The sequence below is a fragment of the Acomys russatus genome, chromosome 11 (genome assembly GCF_903995435.1).
Source record: "Acomys russatus chromosome 11, mAcoRus1.1, whole genome shotgun sequence".
In the NCBI taxonomy this organism is placed as follows: Eukaryota; Metazoa; Chordata; class Mammalia; order Rodentia; family Muridae; genus Acomys; species Acomys russatus.
The window spans coordinates 45,659,465-45,684,399 of record NC_067147.1 but is presented as its reverse complement, the minus strand read 5'-3'; the positions used below and the strand labels follow the sequence as shown (position 1 = coordinate 45,684,399).

Here is a 24,935-nt window from a genome sequence, read left to right as displayed (position 1 = left end):
TTCCCAATTCATTTATTGAGGCAGAGTCTCTCTCTTGAAGCCAGAGCCCTCTGAGTCAGCATATTCAGTTAGCCAGCTAGTCCCAGGGAACACCGGCTCCACCTCCTGAGCCATGGGATAAGTGGTGGTGGTCGGTCCACCATGCCCACCCAGAATGGGTGCTGAGGACCCGAATTTTGGTCCTCAGGTATGCGCCGCAAGTGCTGAGCCGTCTCCCAGCCTGAAATCCGTCTTTATAGAGCCTGTCACAAAGTGTGTGTGTGTGAGGCATGCCTCTCTCCAAAGAGACATTTCACAAATACTTGAACACTGGTAGATGAAAGTTCCCTTCCGACTAAGATTAACTACATCTTTCTCCACAGTCCCCTTGCTCTCTCTCTCTTTTCAACTGCGTCTCTGTTTCTCAACATTACATCTAGTATTCTTCAACACAGAGGGCCACCGAATGCCCTCCACAGCTTCAAGGCCCATTTGGCAAAGATCCAGGTTGTTGTCTGGAAGCTTTATAAACATTAGTGCGTTTAACATGTTAAAGCTTATATACTGACTTCCAGTGTGGCACAGTACTTTTTATAAGACAGCATTTAATATGGTGGGATTTTTTTAAGTACAAAATATGTTTCCTAATGTGTTAGGCTCACTGAAAAGGCATAGAAGTTTCCTTATCTCTTAGAGCAAGACAAGTCCTTTTAGTGGGGGAAGGGGGACGTGGGCAGAAACCTGCTCCTTGGGGCTGGTAGATGATGGCTCTGTGGGTAAAAGGCTTCAGAAGCTTGAGCACCTGAGATCCAATCCTTAAAAGCCACAAAAAGCCATGCGTGTCTATAAGACCAGGACAGACACATAGGGACCTAGGAGGATGCTGGGAGAATCCCTGGGAGCTCCTGGACCAGCCAGCCTGGGCCTATCCAGTGGTGACCAAGAAAGACCACATCTGCAAACAAGGGGAAAAGCAAAAGTGAAGACCTGAGGTTGTCCTCTCACCTCTACCACCCAGCATGCACTGCATGCACCTGAACTTACACACACACACACACACACAGACACACTCGTGAGAATCTGTGCTTTGAGGCCCTTCTGCTCCGACAGGATAACTCGATCATGCACCTTGGAGTTGGCTTCCATCTTTATCCCCACACCAGTGTGCTCTGGTGGGACATATATATATATTATATAGCTGAGCCCTAAGCTGAGGTTTATATGGATATGGCATCCGCTAACCACAGCATCAAAGCCACGCCACGATGACCCTTTCCTGACAGTGACGGACAAGCTCCCTTCCCTGTTTCAACTCGTCTCTCCAGGACATGCTTGTCACTGTACATCTTAACAGCTCCACATGCCCGATCTTAGATCTCCTGATAAAAAGAGGGCTTAAAGAGATTAGTCCAGTACAGAAAATCCAAACGTAATGCTGCTAAATCTCTACTTTGTGACTACAAAGTAACTATGCATGCAAATGTAGTTATTACACAAAAGATAAAATATCAGTTATTAGGGTATCTGGAACCAATAATAATGTATGAAGAAACACGAGCCTTCCCCCAACTGATCTGAATCCTTCATGGGTTCACAGATAGAGATTAAGTGGCAGTGAAATTACGTAGCGTATTCATTTCCATGACTGCTAGGTTTTATAAATACGACGATAAGCAACTATGAAAACTATGTGCATTTCAGTTTGGTCTCGTAGTCTGTTGACCTAACCACTGAACGCCATACTCAACTTAAGGGAAGGAGTTTTTTGACCATGGCCCATGGCATGTGCATTACATGACAATCCCTGAAGAGATGGACAAAGTCCTGTTCCCCCCAGAGAATGAACAGGCAGGCCAAAGAAATAATTCTGCCCTAGTCTAACTTAGTGAGATAATGAGCTTGTTAGACTTACTTATGGGATCATGGATAACTCGAGGACACCTGAGTCAACCCACCCCACCCCCAGCCTGGGTGACGACTCACGAAAGCCATATCCTCTGAGCTTCCTGCACAGCACGGCAGGTGGCTTTATCGGGGACTCTCTCCAACCTCTGTGTATACAGCCTTGGGTGGGACCTCTGAATCTTGTCACTTTCTGGACTTTCTGAACCCCTGGTTTCAGCATCTCTCCAGCCTTGTAAGATTTATTGTCATCCCAACTCTTATAAAACTCTCCCTCCAGGAGGGCATGTTTCAGTGAGGAGGAAATAGTCAAATGATGTAAAATTTAACTTTTCAGTAAAGTTGCATTTTTTCAGATACTCTCACTTTAGTCTCTATGGTATATTTTTAACCTGTGGTCTGGAAATATTGCTACCAAAATTTCTTCTCCACATGAGTATGGGTACTGCTGCTATTTGCATAGGCAATTATCTAAATAAGGACACACACACACACACACACACACACACACACACACACAGAGCTATCTGTTTATGCAATATGTATAATATATAATATATGACATGCAATTATAACTGCAAATGTTGCATACTCCTTTTTTCACTGAGTGTTCTTTTTCCCAGAGAACCACAATACATCCCCACTTTGTGCACAGCAATACAGGATACTGATCCAGGCAGCTCAGACCATTTTTTTTTTTTAATTCCAACTTGCTTCAAGGTCTGACCTGAGAATTGGATGGACAAGAACATCTAGAAGTGTGAGTCAGAGAGAAGTCCAGTAGAGGAGACAGAAAATACATTCCCATAACTGAGCTGTCACTTGGTTCTCAGGCGAGGTCCCTATTAGCTCCCTGGAGACCCTGAAAGGTGCAGAGATTCAGGGAGGGAACTTGGTCTGTCTCTTAGGAAGTGTCCCCTCAAATATCTTCCTGTGGGCACACATCCTGTTGCTAGTCCAGGACCTACTTTCTTACTGTATCTTTGACCATCATATCCAAGTCCTGGATACCGTTTTCATTGCTTACGTTTCCTCTGGGCTGACATGGGACAACCTTACATGTAACAAGGGCACAGGGACTGAAGGATTATGACATATCAGAGTGGAAATATTTTACCCTAGGTTCCGTGTCTAGCACAAGGTTTGCAAGATGGACAAAGTGGGGTTTTTCTTGTAGTTCATTTAGAGCAGTGGTTCTCAACCTGTAGGCCAGGACCTTTTTGGCACGCCTCTGTCTCCAGAAAAATTTGTATTACACTCCATAACAGTAGCAAGATTACAGTTATAAAGCAGCAATGAAAATAATTTCACAGCGGTGTCACCACAGCATGAGGAACTGTCCTAAAGGGTCGCAGTCTGAGGAAGGTTGAAAACCTCCGATTTAGAGGGTAGCAAGCTAACCCCCAAATATGGCATTTGTTTTTCACAGCCCCAAACCCATTATTGCCAGGGCGATGGCATTGACCCTACAGTTCTCTCTAGGTCGCTAACATGAAGGAGGGGGAATCTGCATTATCGGTGTCCACTAATCTTCCTGTTTTTCTAGCCCATACTTCAGAGCAACGTCAAAAACCAAGCTGGTCTTGTGAGTGTTGATGAGTAAATGCAATATTCCAGGTCTGCAGAGAAGAAAGGAAACTTGACTGGGCCCACACAGCCAGCACTCTTTAATGGATTGTGCTCCTAGGGAGACCCACTGCTAATGTAACTCAGAGGGGCCCAGCTGCCTGAGGATTTCCTCATTGGTTTCAAATGAATTGAAACTTTGATCCATTACAGCATCCAGAAGAAGCCATTATTACACATGCTCTGTAGCTACATTTTTGCAAATGTTAATTTCTCAGTTATATTAAAATCAATTTTCCTAAATAGCAGAAGGCAACAGACTGAAAGAGAAACCACTAAGATATCTTTTTTTTTTTCCTTTTCTTTCTTTCTTTCTTTTTTTTTTTTTTTGTTCTTGGGCGTTTTGCTGTATTATGAGTCTATTAATTTTCCCAACCAGCAGGGAGAGAATTAGAAAAGTTCAAATATTATCACAAACAGGATATTAGAAGTCAGCCCTTCAGTAACATATTTAACTCGCAATGATACACTGCCAAGCTCTTAACATGCTAGAAATATTTGTTTATAAGTGCTTGTGACTTTGAGCCCCTCGTAGTCCATAGTCAACTGACCACTTAGTTTTCGGGTGAGAAGAAAGGAAGTGATCTGCCTTAACGTATGCCAGTCTTGGATGTGTGACGACACATCCCACAGGAAGTCAGAAATCTTAAAAAAAAAAAAAAAAAAAAAAAAAAAAAAAAAAAGCAGACCTTGCCATGCCATTTTTCCAGGATTCTTAGAGATTGATTTAATCTTGAAACATTTTGGCGATATGAGATGTTATGTGTTTCTATACAGAAACACAACTCCATTCACACCAGGATCTAGAGCTAAACCCAGCTAATGCTGCAAAGTCGGCAGCTGCCTGAAAGCATGCTATGTTTCAAATTAGGAAACACACTCTATCTAGATCCGTGGTTCTCAACCTTCCTAATGTTGCACCCCTCTAATACATTTCTTCACGTTGTAGTGAACCCCCCCAAACCTAAAATTATCTTGCTGCTACTTCAAAACTGTAATGTTGCTACTGTTGTGAATCATAATGTTAATATCTGATATGCAGGATATCCAATATGTGATGCCGGGGTGGGGGTGGGGTCGCGACCCACAGGTTGAGAATGGCTGTTCTGGATGCTTCTCTACCCTAGACGCACATGCCTGGTCCCTCTGCTCTCATGTCACGGATGGATCTGCTGACACTGTCAGTGTCTCAGAAAGCAAAATTTGAATCTCCCAGCATCCCTAGTCTGCTTACTTTGGAATGAAGGAGATGGATTTCTGTACCGCTGTGGACTATCTCTAGCTCGGCCAAAGCCCCTTTTCCTTTGAGTCACGCCTTCGGGTATTTGCTCTTCTCTCCTCCTGTTAAGGTGTGCTAGTGGTGTGTTTGTTTTGCATTTCAGCATATTCCAGCACTACAGGCTGTACGAGTTTATGTTCTATTCGACCAGGGAAGAAATTGTCATTGGAACCGAGGTAAGTAATGGGCAACGGAGTGGCTGAACCACTTAGTGTATCTGAATCCAGAACTGCTCAAAGCAACTCCAGGTCATGATCTTTCGAGAGTTAATACAACCTTGGTTGGTACAGCAGTTTGTGCAGACCCCCTCCCCACCCCCACCCTTACCCCCAGGTCTAGATACACCAGCCTTGAAGGTCTTCTTGTAGGGTTCCTAGACCCACTGGGTCCTTCTATCTCCCCATTCTTCTATACCACTCTCACCTGGGGTCCAATAGTGAGTCCCAGCATCTGTTCTGATTGCCCCGCTCAGTGAGGACTCTCAGAGGACATCCATGTTGGGCTAGTATTCAATTATAAGTGAGTATAGTACTACCATGTGTGGTTTTCTGAGTCTGGGTTACCTCACTCAGGATGATCACTTCTAGTTCCATCCACTTGCCTGCAAATTTCAAGAGTTCCTTGTTTTTAATAGCTGAGTAGTATTCCATAGTGTAAATGTACCACAGTTTCTTTATCCACTCTTCAAACTGCTGTACCAACCAAGGACAATGCATGCAGTAAACCTAGACTCCCTGTTCAAATCTAGCCAATAGACAGTGCATTCTCCATGGTTGTGTGGAGAGTGGGGACTGCCTCTGACATGAACTCTACTGCCCCCTATTTGACCACTTCCCCTTGGTGGGGAGGCCTGGTGGCACTCAGAGGAAGGGGAAGCAGGCTACCTGGATGAGACCTGATAGGCTGTGATCATATGGTAGGGGTAGAGGTCCCCTTCTGTCACAGGCCTAGGGGAGGGGAATAGGGTAAAAAAGGGAGGGAGGGGGAAAAGGGAAGATACAAGTGAGGGCATAACAATCGGGATATAATCTGAATAACACAACTAAGAAGTAATGAAAAAGGATACTTAGGCCAGATGAGCTTCCAATTAAGTAAATAAGCTGTCTTTGTGTGTTGGGAGCACTGATGAACGCATATTTAAGGATCTAAGGATCGTTGGACAATGCTCTCTTGAATGGGGCTCTCACGCCTCCACCCAAATAAAATCAGGGACTCTGAGGTGAACGAGTCAGGTCCGTCTCTTCTGGTTTTGTGTTCCTTCCCCTTTGCTCCTTTTTAAGGCCTACTTCAAACCTCAAAAGTCTTTATTGAAGCAAACCTGCATTCAGGGCCTTGTATTTCCAACAAAGGATTTGGGCTCATTGACTAAAGCATCTGAAGCTTTTTCTCCCCTTAATTTCAACTGGCCTCTTCTTGCTAAATGTTGGCTCCTCTTACACAAATACTCACCATCCTATGAATTTCTCAGTCTTTCTCCTGGGTTCATATAGTCAAGCAACTCAGCAAGAATGCTCCCTAAGAAGAAGGTCACAGGCAACTTTTTTCTAAAATGACAGCCTGTAGTATCACACAGGACACATGATATTCTGAAAGTAGTCCTAAAGAATCATTTGGCTGATAAATGGAAGAAGGAAGGTTTTTAGGGTAAGTAAATGGTCTACGGAGAGGCAAGGAAGCACCGTCAATAAATCACACAAGTGCAGCTACTGAGAATGAGTCCTGAGCGGGGAACCATCTCAGTGAGGTGAAGGTGCTACGGAGAGTGCTCCAGACAAGTCTCTTCCTCCTTAAGCAGCTCCACCATCTTCTAGAAAAATAAGGGGCAGGTGCAGTCATTGCCAGAAACAGTGGAGAGGGGACCCCACCAAGCTACCCGCCTTTCCCTCAGATTAAGCACCAAATGGAACATGACTCAACTCTGAGTGCACTCTAACAGCTTATTTTGAGGACAGGGTATGATGTGGGTATGGCTTAAGTGTGCCCATCAGAGACACGCACTGGCTTCTTGATCTCCAGTGTAACACTGTGGAGCTGATGGGACCTTAACAGGGCAGCACCCAATCACAGGATATGCCATTAGGGGACCATCCCCAAAAGGGACTGTGCAACCTAATGTCTCTATGACATCTTGAGTCAAGATGAGAGCTTTTCCTCCCGCACGCCCTTGCCATAGTGTCCCTGTCTACCACGCCCCATGAGGACCTCTCCTGTGCACACTGAGTAAGCAACTTGCCATTTAATCTCTAGGAATACAAAGGAAATTAACCTTTCTTCATTATGAAGTTAGTCTGCCCCGAGGATTTTGTTATAGTAATGAAAAAACAGACCAGTGTGCCCTAGTCCAAAAAAACCATGGAAATAACCCAAAGCATAAGCTCGGTTGAGAGATCTCTGGGTATCTGAACACCAGCTAGCTGTGTATTTGTTAATGCCTGTGTGCTAATTCATGTAACTGTTTTCAATGTTGAAAGGCCTGCAAATTTCATTAAGTGGAGGAATTTGAGAGGGAGGCGTAATTATTCTGGATAGCTCAAGTGGGCTAAAAAATGATCATTAATTACCTCAGAAAAGAAAGAGAAAGGCAAGAGATTAATGTGGAGGGAGGGGTGGATTGAGACAAAGCACCATGGCCTGGAAAGAAGAGGCTCACATTCAGTCAAATGTCCTGACATCTGTTATGGGACAACCCTGTGACTTCTCAGCATTATGTTAAGTATTGTTGCTCATTATCTTTATTATAAAATTTAGGTAGAAGCTGTATGTGTAGGTTTCTATCACATGGCATATATGAGTACTTAGGAAAACATTATTTAATATCAACTGGAGGACCTGTCTGTATGCCAGATTTCCACCTTATACAAAATTATAAAATGAGTTCAATTCACCCAAGGTCTCTTTACCAGTGGCAGACACATGCAGTATCAGCAAACTATAATTCACCTTGCCCTAACCTTTTCGCTGCTAGAAAAACAGGACAAGATATGTTTTTAACTTAAGTGTTTGAGATCTCAGCTATCAGGTCAAAAGCATTATGAATCTGAGGCTGGAGAGATGGCTTAGCAGTTAAGAGCATATTGCTTCTGCAGAGGACATTAGTTCAGGTCCACAACACCCATATCAGGTGGCTCAGAATTCTCTGTAACTTCCGCTCCCAGGGGCTCTGGCTCCCTCTTCTGGTCTCCACAGACATGTGCACTCACCTCACATGCACATGCCCACACACATACACATAATTAAAAATAATAAATACATCATTTTAAAAAGTATGAATTTCAGAGGTAAGCCTGGCATTTAGTTATGCTTTCTTCCTCAGTGTCTATTTCTGAAAGAGGCTAAGAGACCTAGAAAATAAAATGTGGGTCTTTGGGAGACACTTGGAACAGAAAAACTGAGTGAGTGAAAGGAAGAGTTTAGGTAAACCCAAGAGTTGAAAGCCAAGCCACACCCCTAAAGGATCGCCTTTGAGGAAGGCAGTTCTTTTGTGGGCTGAATTCAAGTTTAAGATTCTCTGGAGTATTTAAATCAACAATGTGTGATGCTAACCTCCCCAACCCAAAATTGCACTGCACTCCAGAAGGTGGTGACAATGTTCCCATAACCAGTACCCACCACACATTAAAGTCCCCCATCACAGAAAATGTAAACAGACTGCAGGAGGTTTGCACAATGGGGTAGTCCAATCCAAATAATTATCCTAAATAAAAAGATGCTCTCCAAAAACTACAGGATATTGAATTTTGGCAGAAATGTATCTTTAAGACTGGATCACTTACTGGCCTAGATATCGCATTGATTAGACTGGGCTGGGTGACCAGAAGGCCTTGCAGCTTTGTATATCCTCCTACAGTCCTGGATGAATGGGTCCCGGGGCCCAGCTTCTTATGTGCTTCTAAGGATCGAACTCAGGCCTTTAGGCTTTGGCAACAAACCTTTATTCTCTGAGATATCTATCTCCTAACCCCCCCCCCCCCGCCAAAGATTCATTCTTGATGAAAAGTTTTATTCTCTGTGGTATTCCAGGCTGGCAATTAGTTGCCTAGCACAATTTAAAGTCACTCCATTGTCTTCTGGCTCCTATAGTTCCCATAGAGAAGTTGATTGTCCATCCATTTCCCATTGCATCTCTGAAAGGAAGGCCCGCCCCCTCTATTGTTGGTTGCACCAGCCTCTCCGGGGCTAAGATTCAATGTACCTAGGTATGGGATTTGCCAGCGTTGGGGAATTTATTTTTTAGTAGTTTTAAAATTAAGTGTCTAGGGAAAAGCACTGGGTAAATATGAACACTGTGCTAATGAAAGAGGAAATAGACAGTGGAATTGAAAGGACTCGGTTTGAATTACAGAACTATTAAAACATGAGAAATGTGCAGAAGGAAATTTTTTTTTACTTTAATGTGGAATAAGACACCTGATTTTTCTACATTGTATTCAGGACAGGGTCTCACTGTGTACCTCAAGCTAGCCTTGAACTTCAAATTCCTCTGCCTCAGACTTCTTACTGCCATGGTTATACACTGGCAGGACTTTTTTTTTTTTTTTTGGAGGGGAGGCAAAGGGAAGGGAAATCGGTTTATGGAAGCAGGGTCTGTTTCACTCTGTAGTCTAGGTTGACTTCAAATACATTACAGCTTTCCTGCCTTGTCCTCCCAAGTGTGATTACAGGCATGAGTCACTATGCCAAGCATTTCAACTGTTTGATGAAACAGATCGGTTTCTTTAAGTCACTTGAAGAAAAACACTTGGAAATTCCTAATGACGTTTAAAATACTTTACAAGTAGTTCATACAATAAAGAAATGTATAACGAAAGCCAGATAGGGGAAATATGTGTAAGGAAAATGCAAAGTTTATAGCAGCTAAATTTTGTCAAACTGGGGTCTGCAGAGGTGGCTCAGTGGTTAAGAGTGCATCCTTCTCTTGCAAATGACCGAGGTTCAGGTACCCCTACCCACTGCAGTGGGTCACAGCCACTTCCAACTCTGGCTCCAGGATATGATGTCCTATCCTAGACTGCCTAGGCACTGTACTTATGTGCACATACGGACACACATATACCAATAATCAAAACTAGAACATTTTAACTGTCACGTCTGAGGCTAGGGAGCTGGCTCAGCGGTTAAGAGGGCTTACTGCTCTTGCAGAGGACCTGGATTCAACCCCCAGCTCCTTCCTGGAGGCTCACAACCATCAGAAAGTCCAGTTTGAGTCTCTAACCACCCTTCCTGGCCTCTGGAGGTGGCAGGCATGTACTTAGAACACAGACACACATGCAGGCAAAACACCCAAATGCATTAAATAAGAACTTATTTAAAATCGCCAAATCAAAAGGGATACTTAGGGTGCTAGGTACAGGTATATGAGTGACCCTAAAAGGACATCGTGAGTATTGGAGTGAAGAATAGTATGGACAGTGTCCCAGGAATTATTTTAAAGGCAGGTAAACATGAAGATGTATAGACATGCACATGGCCGTAAAAGAACAGAAAGACTCCACAGTAGACATTGCTCTGGCTTGCCTCCAGGTAGCAGGGTATAAGTGGGGATTGGCTGGCAAGTGGAAAGGGGCATTTTGCCCTGTCTGTTCCAGATTGATGCTGGCACTTAACAACGTGAATGGCTCTGAGTACCACTTGCAAAAGAAGCAAATAATTCCCGGCTGATTTCTGAGAAGGCACATTTTGCAAACTAAGGGCAGGAGTATGTTTACACTCACCATCAGCATCTTGACAGACAGACAGTCGGTCAGAGAGACATTACCTGGAGTTTCGCAAGATGAAAGCTAAACGGGAAAATAATTGGTGCATTCTCGGCCCATAAATTTAAATGTTTTACAACTGTTCTGCCATATTTAACTTTTAACTACAAACTGGGTCTAGCTGAAGAGTCACTTATAGAGTAAAAAAGCTGGCAATTCTACTGTTAACATCCCAATTTTTCCCCCACAAAAATAAAATGGGCTTCATGAATCACGAGCTGTGCATCACATCTTAAAATGTTTATTCAGTTTAACTTAAGCAATGTGACGACAAAACAGATCTTGAGTCATGGGCACATGCAAAGGTTATCATGCCTGTGCATGTACACGCGCGTGTGTGTGCACATGTGAGTGTGCTTAAACACACACAATTCATATATACACATGTGCGCTTGGGAGATGAAAAATTTCATAAGATTTGGTCTGTTCCGATAATTCTCCCTACTTCTGAACTGCGATGAAAAGGGCAGTCTGAGGGCTAGCCCCGGAACCCGCAGGCTTACTATTCTGCAGGAGATGCTCCGTCATGCGGATGCTTCCCCAAGCCCCCAGTGTAGCTGCCTGGAAACCATTCACACTGTAGCGTGTGTGGTTACAGTGCAGGCCATAGCACATCCCGTGTAGCCATTGGCAGAAACCTTGTTTTTACAAGTAGTACTGTGCCACGGGTATGACTACTATACATGTGATAGATGTGCATACAGAGATATTTAAAGAGAATCATAAATACACCTAAGTGCCTGCCTTGCCTGAAGTTATACTTTGGCAGGCTTTCAAATCCCAAAATAATAGCACTTAAGGTCAGCAAACACAGGTATTCAGAGCCCTTCCAACTCGGCAGATGTCAATGGGATATAATTTCATGTTCTGAGCATACACTCTTAAGCAAAAATAAGATAAAAGAAACATTTTTTAAATCCCTTATTTCAAAAGTTACCTAGATTATGGGTGTTAATGACATTGTAGTTTAAGAAAGAAAATAACAAGACTGGAACGCAAGTTTTCTTTTATTCACTTAAAGTATAAAGTTGGATAAACAAAATGGAAAGCCTTTGTAACATCCACCGTAGCCACTGTCTTAATGAAGAGAGCAGTGTAAACAGCATTCAAGTCTGGGCAGATTGGAAAAGAAAGAGACAATTGAAAGGTAGCTACTGATAGCTTTTCTCCCCTTAAGTTTACCCTTAAAATGTATATCCTGAAATCACAATACCTTATAACTCCAACTCCAGAGTATCCAACGCCCTCTTCTGGCCACCTCCAGCACCTGCACTCATATCTGCATACCCTCACTCAGACACATAAATATTTACACAGTTTAAAATGAAGTAGGTCTCTAAAAATTATATCTAAACTTGCACAAATGATGTTTTTTTTATTTCATCTCGAAAGAGGTTTCTACCTTGAATTAAGCCATTAGCAAGCCGCTGGAAGGGAACACCACACAGCATGTAATTTGTCGTTTGACCCAGTGGAATGGGTTATACTGAGAAAAATCCATCAGAAATTGTTGTGTTGAAACAACTTTATCTGCTCTCCCTGGCATGTGTGACAAAGTGACTGGAGAATCTATCACTTAAAGAAAGTGGTCGATGTTCTAGCCTACAATTCATCAAACTTCACTCTCGCCCTTTTCCCTCAAGCTCTGAAAAATAATCATCCTCCCTTAAATATCAATCTTTTCAGAGAAATTTGGGCGAATTTGTCTCTAGCCAAACAATTGATAAATGGCAGGTGCATAATTTAAAGATGGTTTCCATAGCAGCTCACCTGGCGTCTCAGCTCTTGAGCCTGTCACTCAAGTGTTCCTGCCCTCCTGGACCACTGGAGCATCCATCTCCACATGTCTGTGGCCTGGTCTTTGAATGAACAAGGCTTGGCTTTTGGTAATTACATTTCCCCACTCTCCTCTACCCGGGTATGTAAGGCCTCAGCTGCTGTTCCCTATTTCTTTGCCAGTCTAATCTGATTATTTATTCACTGTTGAGCTTTAGAAATGTTTTTACTGAAGGAAGGTAGAAGAGAGGGAAGGAGGGAGGGAGGGAAGGAGGGAGGGAGGGAGGGAAGACACAGAGGGATTTTTTTTTTTTTTTTTACCAATGCTATGTTTCTTTCTTCAGCATTGATTCCCTTGATAGAGATCACGATCTTCTTTTTCTGCCTTAGAAGCTGACTTCTAAAACTATAGCTCTCCATCATGGGGCACCAGCCATTATTACTTTTCTTGGTTTGCCCCCACATAGGCCCAGCTACATTCAACCAGTGCTCAAAAGTTTACCAAATTAAGTGATGAATAATAATAGAAGCAGTATTTCATTGCCTGATTTGAAAACACCACATTTAAAAACCTAAGTCAATCTTTACATTATAAAATGACCATCCACTAAGTCCTTTACCTAGGGCTCACATGCTGTCTTGAAAAGAAAATGTGTTTCCTTTACTCATGTTTAATTATCAAAATTTTCTTTCCTATGCAACACTGTAGTAGAGTTCGTGGTTTTCCTCCCAGACCCAAGCTCCTGGAATAAGGACTCACAAGACTCAAAATATATTGACAAATGCCTAGGTCATATAGGTAGGCTCTTCTCTGACTAGGTCATAACTTGAAATTGGCAAGGTATACTAATCTGCATTCTGCCATGTGGCTGGTTACCTCTGCTCAGGTACCATGCATCTGTCACCCTCACATCTCCCCAGATGAATCCTCCACACCTGACTTTATCCCTGAATCTTTTCTGCATGCCAGATGTCTCACCTTCTCTTCCACCCTTTCCCATAGGCCATAGGTTTTCTTTTTTCTTTAATTGATAGGCAATGCATCCACACAATACACAAGATATTTTCTCAACAGAACACCTTGTGAAGTGGCAAAAAATACAGCTCATTAGAAGTCAACATTCAGACACCAGATGTCTTTGCCTACTTCAGAATTGTAAATTAATACTTGGGGATAGGAGGTAACTCGTGACAAATATAAAACTCAAGTGGCTAAAAGAAAGGGAATGGTCCTCTTGATGCTCTCTGTAATTCCAAATTGCAAATTAATACAAAAGACTTGTGCTTGTTTATGGGGCTACAGCGGTGACCCTGCACTTAAGAGCCTGCACTGTTCTTGCAGAGGACCTGAGTTCAGTTCACAGCCTCCATGTCAATTGGCTCACACACCTGCAACTCCAGCTTGTAGGTATCTGATGCCCTCTGACTTCTGCAGGCACCTGCATGCATGTGCACAAACTTTAATACAGACACAGGCACACACACATATTTTTTTTTAATTAAGGCATATCTACACAAGAAGATGCAGAAATGGCCAATAAACTCACGCAAAGAATTTCACCATTTTCAGTTCTCAAGGAAATGCAAATTAAAAGCCCTTTGTGGTGGGTATGGCTTGTCACAATTTTAAGGCCAGCCTGGATACACAATGAGTTCCATGTGAGTTCATGGTAAGCCAAGGCTAAAGGGAGGCTCCACCTTCATGGTGGCTCTCCCACCCTATTCAAAACTCCTTCATCCTGAAAAGTTTAAACTGCAGCGCCCTGTCTTGTGAGAATGTGGTGATAAGCACCTCTACAGTGGGCTGGCAGGAACTGAAATGGGTCAGCATTCCAGTGACAACCAGGCAATTTTGAAACATGATCAGTCACCTTTCATGCAATTCTGTACTTTGCCAAGTTTATCTCAAGTAGATAGTAAGACGAGGGGCAGGAATATGAGTGTGTGTGTGTGTTTTCCTGCAATATTGAAAAACAACTATGAAATAAATTGTGATATACCTTGGGGTGGGGGCCTATGTGTGGGTATGTATGGTCCCTGTGTGCAGGTGCCAACTGAGGCCAGAAGAGAGTGTTGGATGCCCTGGATGTGTTATAGGGAGTCATGAGTGGCAGAACAAACTCAGAACCTCTGGAAGGGTAGCAATTATTCTGAAATGGTGCGCCATCTTGCCAGCACCTGGACAAAATAGAAGAGGGGAGGAGGTAAAGAAAGGAAGGAAAACGTTTTTTATTTATGTTCTTTTGTATGCATATAGGCAAGAATATTCACTAGTGCACACTTGTAGAGGTCAAAGGACAAACTGCCAGAGCCGACAGTTCCCAGAGATGGGTCCTCAAGCTGGGCAGCACGAATCTGCCTTCTGAGCCATCTCGCCTGCCATGTCTTAGGTGTTTGGAACAGGGTTGTATTTATCCCAAGCTGGCCTGGAACTCGGTCTTTCTGTGGATGGCCTTGAACGCCTGTTCTTCCTGTCTCCATCTCCTAAGTGGCACCAACAAAGAACCAAGTGTTAAGATGTGTTCGTGGAGTGAGGTCACTATGACAGAATATGGAACATCATCCATATCATGTCCATATAGTCTAAGAAGACAACCAATGAAACGCGCCTATTGGAAATGCAGTTCCTGTTTCAATCTCACACGTCTGTGTATTACCGTAGTTACCTTATTGTGGGACAAGACTTTCCAGCCCCCAAGAAGCTGCTTATCATGGAAGTAGGCTTTCTATCAATTCTCTCCTTAGGGACCCTGACTTGACACAAATCTTGGCCGCTTTTGTCTTTGTGTAACCCAGACAGACCACTCCCTCTGCTTTGCCATGTTCTCATCTCTACATTGCTCTCTCTCTCTCTCTCTCTCTCTCTCTCTCTCTCTCTCTCTCTCTCTCTCTCTCTCTCTCCTCTCTCCTCTCTCTCCTCTTTCTCTCTTTCTCTCCTCTCTCCTCTCTCTCTCCTCTCTCTCTCTCTCTCTCTCTCTCTCTCTCTCTCTCTCTCTCTCAAGATTTATTATATTATTATTTATACAGTATTCTGTCTGCGTGTTCACTTGCAGGCCAGAAGAGGGCACCAGATTTCATCATAGATGGTTGTGAGCCACCATGTGGTTGCTGGGAATTAAACCTGGACCTTTGCAAGAACAGTCAGTGCTCTTAACCTCTGAGCCATCTCTTCAGCCCCCCTACATTGCTCTCTTGCGCTATGGACACTCTTGACACTGGTCTGTTGTTACGATCTGCCAAAGACTTTCCTGCTTAGAAAGATCTTGCCCCAGCAAAGGGCTCAGCGAAATGGTTCAAACTACTTCCGGCCTTCAGATCCCCCACTGGCCACTGGATCCGTCTTTTCTTTAACCCCTCTGTAAGCCTAGTTCTCTCTGGCGCAGTGAACTGCAGCTCAAACCCCCTTCTCTCATTCTATTCTCTCATGATATCCATTCTCTCAAGGGCATCTATCCCTCCTTTATCCAAACCTTTCTATTTGTGAGACCCTCAGATGAAGATGACAAGGTGTTCCTAATGACTGATAAGTGCAGCAGGGGCTGATATCACTCACAGTTCCTCAGGTTATGCAGCCTTTGCCTTAAGAGGGTGTGTGTGTCACATGACTCAGTTTTTCTGCCCCCGCAGAAGTCAGGCTGGTCCCCTTGTTCCCATGTCCCATAACCTCACAAAGCCAGCCTGCAACAGGCTCTCTCTCTCTCTCTCTCTCTCTCTCTCTCTCTCTCTCTCTCTCTCTCATTTCTTGCTTAAAATGTCTCCCCTAATTTCAGAAGCTCAAGTGCTAAGCATTTCCTGATCACCCTGGAAATGCCCAGACCACTGTGAAGGCTCCATCTTTATGTTGGATCGCAATTCTTTTTCTTTTCCTATTAAAGGTCAGACCCTCAGGGTATGACCTTGGTCTCCGTCTCTGTCTCTGGGTTCCGAGTTCTTGGATCCCAGTTGGGTTTTGAGCATATATCTAACTTCTCTTTTCTTTCTGGCTCCCATGCCTTTAAGAAGCTGCAAGTCAACATCTTCTCCTTTATCTAACTTATTTGCCAAATCACAGGCTAACACGGAGGATGCAAACTGAATCTCCCTTTCTTCTTCCAATTTCTCATTTACATAAACCAGTTCCTGCTTTACACAAATGAAACCCAATTGGCCGCCATCTTGGCCACAGGTGCATTTCTAACGACACACAATGAAAGCCAGACAGCCTCTGCCTCTGCTTGACTAACAAGTCTGTAAAGTTTCCTCTAAAACTTTAGCTGTTTTCAGGGCATCTCTATGATCATGCGGTGGACCCCACTCATCAAGCAGGCATAGATGAAGTCTGTGATTCCTCCCACAGACACTCTTAATCTTGATGGCTTGGCCTTAGTTGCCCTTCTCACTACTTATAGCAAGACCCGTGCAACTGCTGTCATAGCACAAATGCACACTAAGCCACATCACTCAGGAAAGGGCAAGTCTATCACAATGTCCTCCACAGATGCTCCCCCGACTCCCCAGGCTCCTCAGCCTCAGGTGCATGCTTTGCTACCCATAGCTGGGACCATATACTCACTCCTCTCCCCTCTCATCTTTGGTTCTGCTCTGCCCCTGTTTGGACACCAATTATGTTGTGTGACAAAGCTGTTTCCAGGAAGAGACAACTCACATGTCTATTCACCACAGGTAGGAAGCCCACAATAGACCCAAATATGGATACACCAAGTTCCAGCTTGGTGAACCAATGAGTTTTATTGCGGTTACTTACATGAATATGGGTGAGGAGTTACTTACAGGAATACAGGCGATGAGTTACTTACAGGAGCAGAAATGACTCAAAGGCAGCAGCATCACCAAAGCCCACCCCATGTGGGTGACAACTCACAAAGCTGAGAATCTGGAACATACTGCAGAGCCTGAGGGCGGATCAACAGTTTGGAGAGTCTTTTCCCATGTGACTGATCTAAACCTCTTGCAGACATCTTGCCTATTTTCTACTCCTTCAAAGCAGCTGCTCTGGACTCAGTCTTCTTTGAAGCATGGCCTGCCTCTCCTCTAAGGCAGACTCTTTTCTTTTATAGTTTAGCCACGCAGGGTAGGGCCTGGTGAGTCTGGTCAGTTTTAGGAACTTCCTTTAGCTATTTTGAGTTGTTTACCTTCCCGTTTAAGGAGCATTCCCTGCAAGATGGAATATTACATATTCCAGTATTGCAGGAAACTGTTATACAATATACCTAGAGGATATTTCAAGTTGCTGATAGCCGTCACTCTTTATTGACAGGGTACCAAGTAAGTCTGGTTCTCCTTAGCTCTTGGGTCTGTATGCTAAGATGGTTTTCAAGCATCAGCATGAGGCTGTTTGATTTTAAGAGTACAGGCGTCAATATCAAAGTTTGACTTCGGTCTCTTTATTTTCACTATTCAGCATTATGTCCTCCTTGCTTTTTTTTTTTTTTTTTACCTCAGAGACTTGCACACCATGAAAGCGCCTGCATTCTTTTGAAGGGCTATATTTTATCATCACATGATTAGGCTGCATGCTTTTCTTTTCTACTGCAGATGAAAGTTCCGTAGTTATTCGAGCAGGAGAGGTGTCTCGCTATTTTCAAGTTGTCTAAATCACACAACACAAAGAATGTCCAGGGCAAGAAAAGTGAGATCTGGAAAGCAAGGACTCTAGCCACAGAGATTTGCTATTTAAAATCTTATCTGGCCAATAGATGGCAGGCCATAGAGGAACAGATGCAATTTGAAAAAGGCCAACATGTCTCTGTTCTGTGATCGCATGCCCACAGAATCCATTAATAATCCCAGATCCAGTTCCCAGATAAAGCAGCCTTTTCAGTGTTGTCTGAGGCGTCCAGACATGCTCAAGGTAGGCTGCATCTGTTTGCATAGCCCAAGTGTTAAAAGGAACATTTTCAACTGTTTAAGGGAAAGCAACCTGGGCTTCTCTCTGAGCCAGCCGCCTCCGAAGAATAGGAGGTTCCATTCGGTGCAGTAACAAACACAGAAAGGGATCAACCTGGTCCACGGAGCTCCCGAGGACAGACCAAAACCAGTGGATTGTCTGGGAGCAGGATGTGGGCTGCATAAATGTTCTTATTTAAATAATGAAATTATCCAAAATTGGAGGGGACAGGCTGGAGAAGACTTGAGCTCGGGCCTACCTCCCTCTTACAGTACTGACTCTTGGCCCAGGCCTTGGCACACAGAAGGCCTCAGCAGTTTGTAATTGATTGCCTATTGACCAGATCTGAAGCTTCACAATGCTGCTCACTCTGGAATATTTTGTCCAGCTGTTCAAGGAATCAGCTAAGATGGCGTTAGTTGATTTATCTACAAGTACAGCGTCACTAATCCCAGATTCTTCTAGACAGTTTAAGCTATCCTATCCTCGACAAGTGTTCATCTCGTTAGTAAGGCCCAGAATTTGCACTGTGCCGGTCCTAGCCAGGGTAGCGCATGTAACAGGATGGTCTGGGCTCCGGGGGTGGGGATCAGAGAGAAATGGCTGTTTACACAGATATCCCACACCCAGCTCTAAATTGCAGGTCTGTGTTAACAAATATAAGCAGGTACAAGATCCTAGGATCTGGAAATATATATATATATATATATATATATATATATATATATATATATATATATATATATTGGTGGCTTTCTTTAGAAAGTGCTCAGTCATACTCCTCTGTGGTGTTTGTAGGTGTTCGCATTTGATGACCACCACCTTTAAGGTTTAGTGCGTACTTTACATGTGCCTGAGAACCAGCAATAAGGATTTCATTGTGCACAAAGTACAAGCGAAGGGCCAGTGGGTGTGGGAGGGGATAAGAAACAGGTAGAAAGAGGCTGGCTGCCTTGTTGGTATTCTTAACTGTGAGCACCAGCAACGTTCTATGCAGATGACGACTGGACCGGAACAAAGAGGGAGCACCCTGCAAAGTGCTCTGTGGTACAGCAGGTGCTGCTCAGGGGCAGAGGGAGCACCCTGCAAAGTGCTCTGTGGTAAAGCAGGTGCTGCTCAGGGGCAGACATAACACACACATGGATGATGGATGAAGGAGAGGGGTGGGTGCTTGCGTTCTGAATGTGGTATCCCTCTTTCTTCTGCTTGGAACTCTAGTGACTGCAGCAAGAGAGGCAAGATTAGCTTCTAGACTTGGAGGGTTGGAGTTCCCAGCCCCCAGCATTGGCATGATGACATCACAGAAGGCAGAAGCAGCCATGTGCCCTTGTTTCCAGATGTGTGTGGCTAGGACACACAAAAAGTTTCATCCATTCTCTCTCTCTCTCTCTCTCTCTCTCTCTCTCTCTCTCTCTCTCTCTCTCTCTCTCTCTCCCCTCAACAGCAGATTATTTTAGTACTGATAACTTAAAGAATTAAGGATTTTCAATGGAAGAGATGGAGGATTTTGATGGGAAAATGTACCTATGCTGATGTTTTAAGGCTTGAAAAATAGAGAATGATCTATTCCTTTAAAAAAAAAAATCAAACTGCCCTCAGTAAACAGTGTGTATTAATATTCAATTGGCAAGTCAGGTGTCTTCTCTGTCTTCCTAACTCCGATAACCCTCACTGAGGCAACATGGCCCCTACAGGCCACTGCCGTTATGTGACCAGGGTGTTGCCCCTTACAGCATTATCAAATGTGTATTCTGACCAGAGCTGGCTTTAAGCCTAGCTCTTCTACACACACACACACACACACACACACACACACACACGCACGCACGCACGCACGCACACACATACGCGCGACTCAGTGTGGTGTGTTTATGTTTTAGAATTGTATCAATGGGTTGTTGGGGGCCGGGGTTGTTTCTGGGAGTTTGGGGAAAGTAGCTATCTTTTACTATATGTATCTCTTACATTACTTTTAAAGTGAACATTAAAAAGCACGTCTCCCATAGGGTCCAGACTTGATGTAGTCCCTATGTTATATTTAAAAGTCCTCCTGCTCTCCTGCCCTCAGGCAGCAGAGCCCATGGCCCTGCTCTGAAAGAGTGAGTACTGAACTCATCAGTGGCTGGCTTCTGGTGAGCACCATGGGGTGGAAGGGATGAAATGCCTCCTTCAGAATTAGTCTGTAAAGAAACCATGATGTCCTCTTGAGTGCACTCCCTTTGTCCCCACTTGGTCCCTACTGTATATTAATTGTGAACATTATAGATTGTATCCTCACATTTTTATGCATAAATAATCCAACTTTATTATACTCATGATATTTATTTACCCTCCACCTCCCAGCATGCTGCCCCTCCTCATTTCCCAGATGGTGGCCTTCTACCTCCACGTCTTCATTTAAACCCTAACTTATACATGTAAGAGATAACATACAATATATCGTCTGCTATGTCTAGCTTTCCCCCTCTTAACACAGTGGTCTCCTTGACCTAGGAACTTTTCTTAGAAAATGTATGATTCCACTCTCTGTAATGGCTGAACAGGGCTCCAGTGTCTTGTTGTGTGACCAAATATTCCCTGGGGGGGAGGGGGGCTGCAACACACACGCCTACTCACCACAGATAGGAAGCCCGAAGTATGGATACCACCAAAGTCCAACTTAGGGAGCCAATGAGTTTTATTGGGACTATTTCCACACGAGTATGGGTGAGGAGTTACTTACCAGAGCTGAAATGACTCCAAAACAGCTGCGTCACCAAAGCCCACCCCAGCATGAGTGGCAGCTCACAAAAGCTGGGGACTTGGAGCACACTGCACAGCCTGCAGGCAGCTCGATAGGTCAGAGAGTGTTATTTCAGGCGGCTCAGACGATCTAAACAGTTTTTCCGGGCAGCTGACCTAGTCTCAGATTCCCAGCTTGACTTGTCTGCTGAGAGTGACCCTCAGCTACGCTTCTTGCTTACTCTGGGAAGGAAAGGGCCCAGTGAGTCAGGTCAGTTTCAGGGACTTCCTGTAGCTACTCTGAATTGTCTACTGTGTCTTAAGGAGCTTCTTTGAGATGAAATGTGTCAATTTTAAAGGAAGTCGATACACAATAGGTATGCATGCTGGCTTCCTTGACATCTATGCATTGTTGATTCTTCTGTGACATGGGGACACCCAGGAGCCACTGCAGAGGTCCCATGACATTCCACAGTGTCATGTGCATAGACTTGGCTGAGCCCAGCGAGAGTGTAGGTTTGGTTGATCGCTTGGTCACAGCCTTAAGAGTGCTTGAAGAAAGGCCCCTGGTAGACCTGTCCTGAGGTACCTGTTCCACAGGACTCCATGTCCCTAAACATTCATTTAAGTGGTCAGGTTCAGGGCAATTTATTACAAAGCCCTAGATAACATATGTCTGCTCCCTTCACTGTGTATACGAAGCACCCCACCCACAACTGCTCAGTCTCATCTGTGTCACTACATGTCTCATCCTGTCCAGTCTGTCTTGGGGGGACACTCTTAAAACAATGCTATAACTCTGGTTCAGATAGCCAGTTCAACACTACTGTTGTTCAGCAAACATCTACACACAACTCAACCATCGATTTCTTTTGCCTTATGCGAAGAGACAACCATCCCTTGATTGATGTCTTAATGATTCACACTAATGTTCAGAGAGATGCACTTAAGTGTTTGGAGCTAATCTTCCTAGAAACAAGGCTCTGCCCTGGCAGCCAAAGCACTTCCCCTCACATCTGAACCCTTTAGATACCCAACCAACTTGCACGCTCCTTTGCGTCTGCCATGGGAGCCCGTACACACCTCTGCTCCCTCACAGGCAGAGCTGTGGTACAGTGAAATCCCAGCAGGGGCTTCGATGTAAGAGGCAGTCTCCAAGTTGACCTACGCAAACATTTCCAAGTCTGGGTATTGCATGAGACCCTTAGCTATGCGGCTCTCACATCTACTGAGCAAAACTGGCTGGGTCCAACATCCTTACATGTGCTTTGGGGCTTAGTATCTAAGGCCATCAATTTCCTGTACAGACCATACTTTTACCATGAGTCTCTGATGTCAGCTTGCTCTACAGCCCTGGTTGCTCACCACCCGAACACTAGCAACACAAACTGACATCCGTTAGGTAAACCACTGAGGCTGCAACTTGCAGCCAAAGGAAAGATTCGGGTTAGTAGAACAAGTTGGATCAGAAAGCTTTCTGGTGATCTTTGAATGGAAGGAATTGACTTGAACAGAGATCACAGAATAAAGTGTAAAAACTGGGCAAAAAAAAAAAAAAAAAAAAATGCAAGGCCAATCAAGATAGCTGAGCACTTACCATCTGCCTGGTGCCTCCATATACGGTAGCAATGCTCAATCTATGCACCCTTCCAGGCAGCCGTAGGAGGTAGGTGCCACTTTAATGCTTATGGGACCCAGGAAGATGGCTGCATGCTTAACCACTGTCCCAGATGCCTTTCAGTAATGAAGGATCGTGGGGCCCGCTTGTAGGGTTGAGCCTTATGTGACATGTTGATAACCCTCGGAAGTTTCAACAGTTAAAACACAAAATGGGACCTAGTTCAACTTTACTGCCTTCCAAACATACATTCCTTAAAAAATTAAGTATGGCATAAATAACATCGTAACAAAGTTATTTTAAATATTCATCACTTTTACAACCCTCTCAGCTTCCTTGTGCTTTCTACCCAAGAACCTTCTGATGGTCTCGTTCACACAGTAAATAATGCTAATCTATTACGTGTGCTTCCCTTAACACACAGTGTGTGAAAATGGACACGCTACGTGCATTAAATTACAGCCACAGCTGAGGAGAGAGAGGGGGGTACAGTTCATCAGCCTCTGATAAATAATGAATGTATTTTAAATAATATGATCATTAACTACAAATTAGCATAAGTACTAGAAATGCACATTTTTTTTTTCAAAAAGTTGAATGTTTTCTTCAGATAAACTCTTTGGCTAAAGTTCCGAATATTTAATTGTTCTGTTTTCACAAAACAAAGACAGACCAGCAGTTCAACATCATGAACTGTCCAGGGAGCTGCAGCAACTACCACAACAAGGGATGCGTGACAGGACATAGTTGGGTGTCTTCTGCTGATTCTCCTAGACTCACCTATACCCTCTCTTACTCTGCCCCATTCTCCAGTTCCACTGCAAGGGAACCCTTACTATATGGGCCCCTATCTGGGTCACTGGTGACATGAAACAGAAATGTGAGTGAGAAGTGGTTTTTCTCTCAACTGCCTCACTGCTGATGTCACCGTCTTTTGAGACTTCTCTCTCCCCACAGGCAACTACAATAGCTATGCTGACCTCTTCTCTCTGGATAATGGCAACCTGGTCCTTCCCCAACCCTGATAACCCCAGAATTAGCAGATGCACAACAAACATATCGTTACTTTCCCCTCCCCAAGCCAGACTTTTGCAAGTGGCCCCTTTCCTCAACCCACTTCAATTACTGTTTTTCACTGTTGGTTCCTTTTTTCTTTCTTTCTTCAAAATTTGACTATAATAATTGATACCAGGAGAGCGGCCCATGAATTGGCCTTCAGAGTGCCATCTTGGATTGCATTATATGTCTGGATATTTGTGTGTGTGTGTGTGTGTGTGTGTGTGATCCAGATAACACTGGGCAGGAGTGGAGGAGAAGCTGTGAAGCTAGGATAGAATCAGGTTCTATGACGGAAGAGAACCGAGTAGAAGCTTGGGCAGGATAGAAGCGCTGGTGCTCATGTAGGACCTGAGACTGTGGCTACATCACCCAAAAAAGGAATCACTAGTCTGCTCAGTGGGTCGACTGACAGCTGGACTCACTATCGTCTAACAGACAATAAGGACGATGGGCCCCAGTGTTGAAGGGAGGGCCTTGACAGCTCAAGAAGTTGAATTCACATATAAACAGTTTGCAATTTCCTGACCATAACTCCTTTCCATGCTCTTGTCAAGACACTAAGAATACCTTGGAGGTGGATCGCTGTGAGTTCGAGGCCGGCCTGGTCTACAAAGTGAGTCCAGGATAGCCAAGTCTACACAGAGAAACTCTGTCTCAAAAAACCAAAAATAAATAAATAAATAAATAAATAAATAAATAACACCATGGAGGTTCCCGCCATCACTGGCCATCATGGTACTTACCATGCACTGTAAGCCAACTCCTTAGTATGGGAAGCTTAGAACCATGTTTGCGAAGGAGACCATGCTAAGGGCAGCAGTCTCGACTCACCAGTCCCTGGATGTATTTGCGTTTTCCTAATCCCTGAATGGAATTCTATGCTATTAATGAGGAAGATACTAGGATGGAATGCTTCTGTGTGTGTATGGGTGCACATCTGTGTGCAGGTACACCCGCACATCTACAGTCATTCTTCAGCTAACATCCACAGAGTCTTTACTGAGAGAGTGTCTCTCACTGAGTTGGAACTTGTTGAACAAGCTAGCCTCTAGACCATAATGCCCCAGACATCCATCTGACTACACCTCCTCTATGCCAGAATCGCCCCATGGCCTAGCTTTTTAATGTGAATTTTGGAGACCAAACTCAGATCCTTATGCTTGCACAGCAAATCCTTTATCTGTCTTTCTTTCTTTTTTTTCCCCCCGAGACAGGGTCTCTCTGTGTAGCCTTGGCTGTCTTGGACTTGCTTTGTAGACCAGGCTGGCCTCGAACTCACAGCAACCCCCCTGCCTCTGCCTCCCAAGTGCTGGGATTAAAGACATGTGCCATCAC

General features: G+C 44.1%; 1 protein-coding gene across 1 annotated transcript in view; it reads left to right on the top strand.

Moving 5' to 3' along the window:
- Cabcoco1 (ciliary associated calcium binding coiled-coil 1) overlaps positions 1-24,935 on the top strand; it is a 76,150-nt gene that overhangs the window by 23,210 nt on the left and 28,005 nt on the right. Inside the window, exon 5 of the mRNA XM_051152495.1 lies at positions 4,890-4,962. Within this exon, the coding sequence (XP_051008452.1) occupies positions 4,890-4,962 (73 nt within the window). The remainder of the gene's footprint in view (positions 1-4,889; positions 4,963-24,935) is intronic.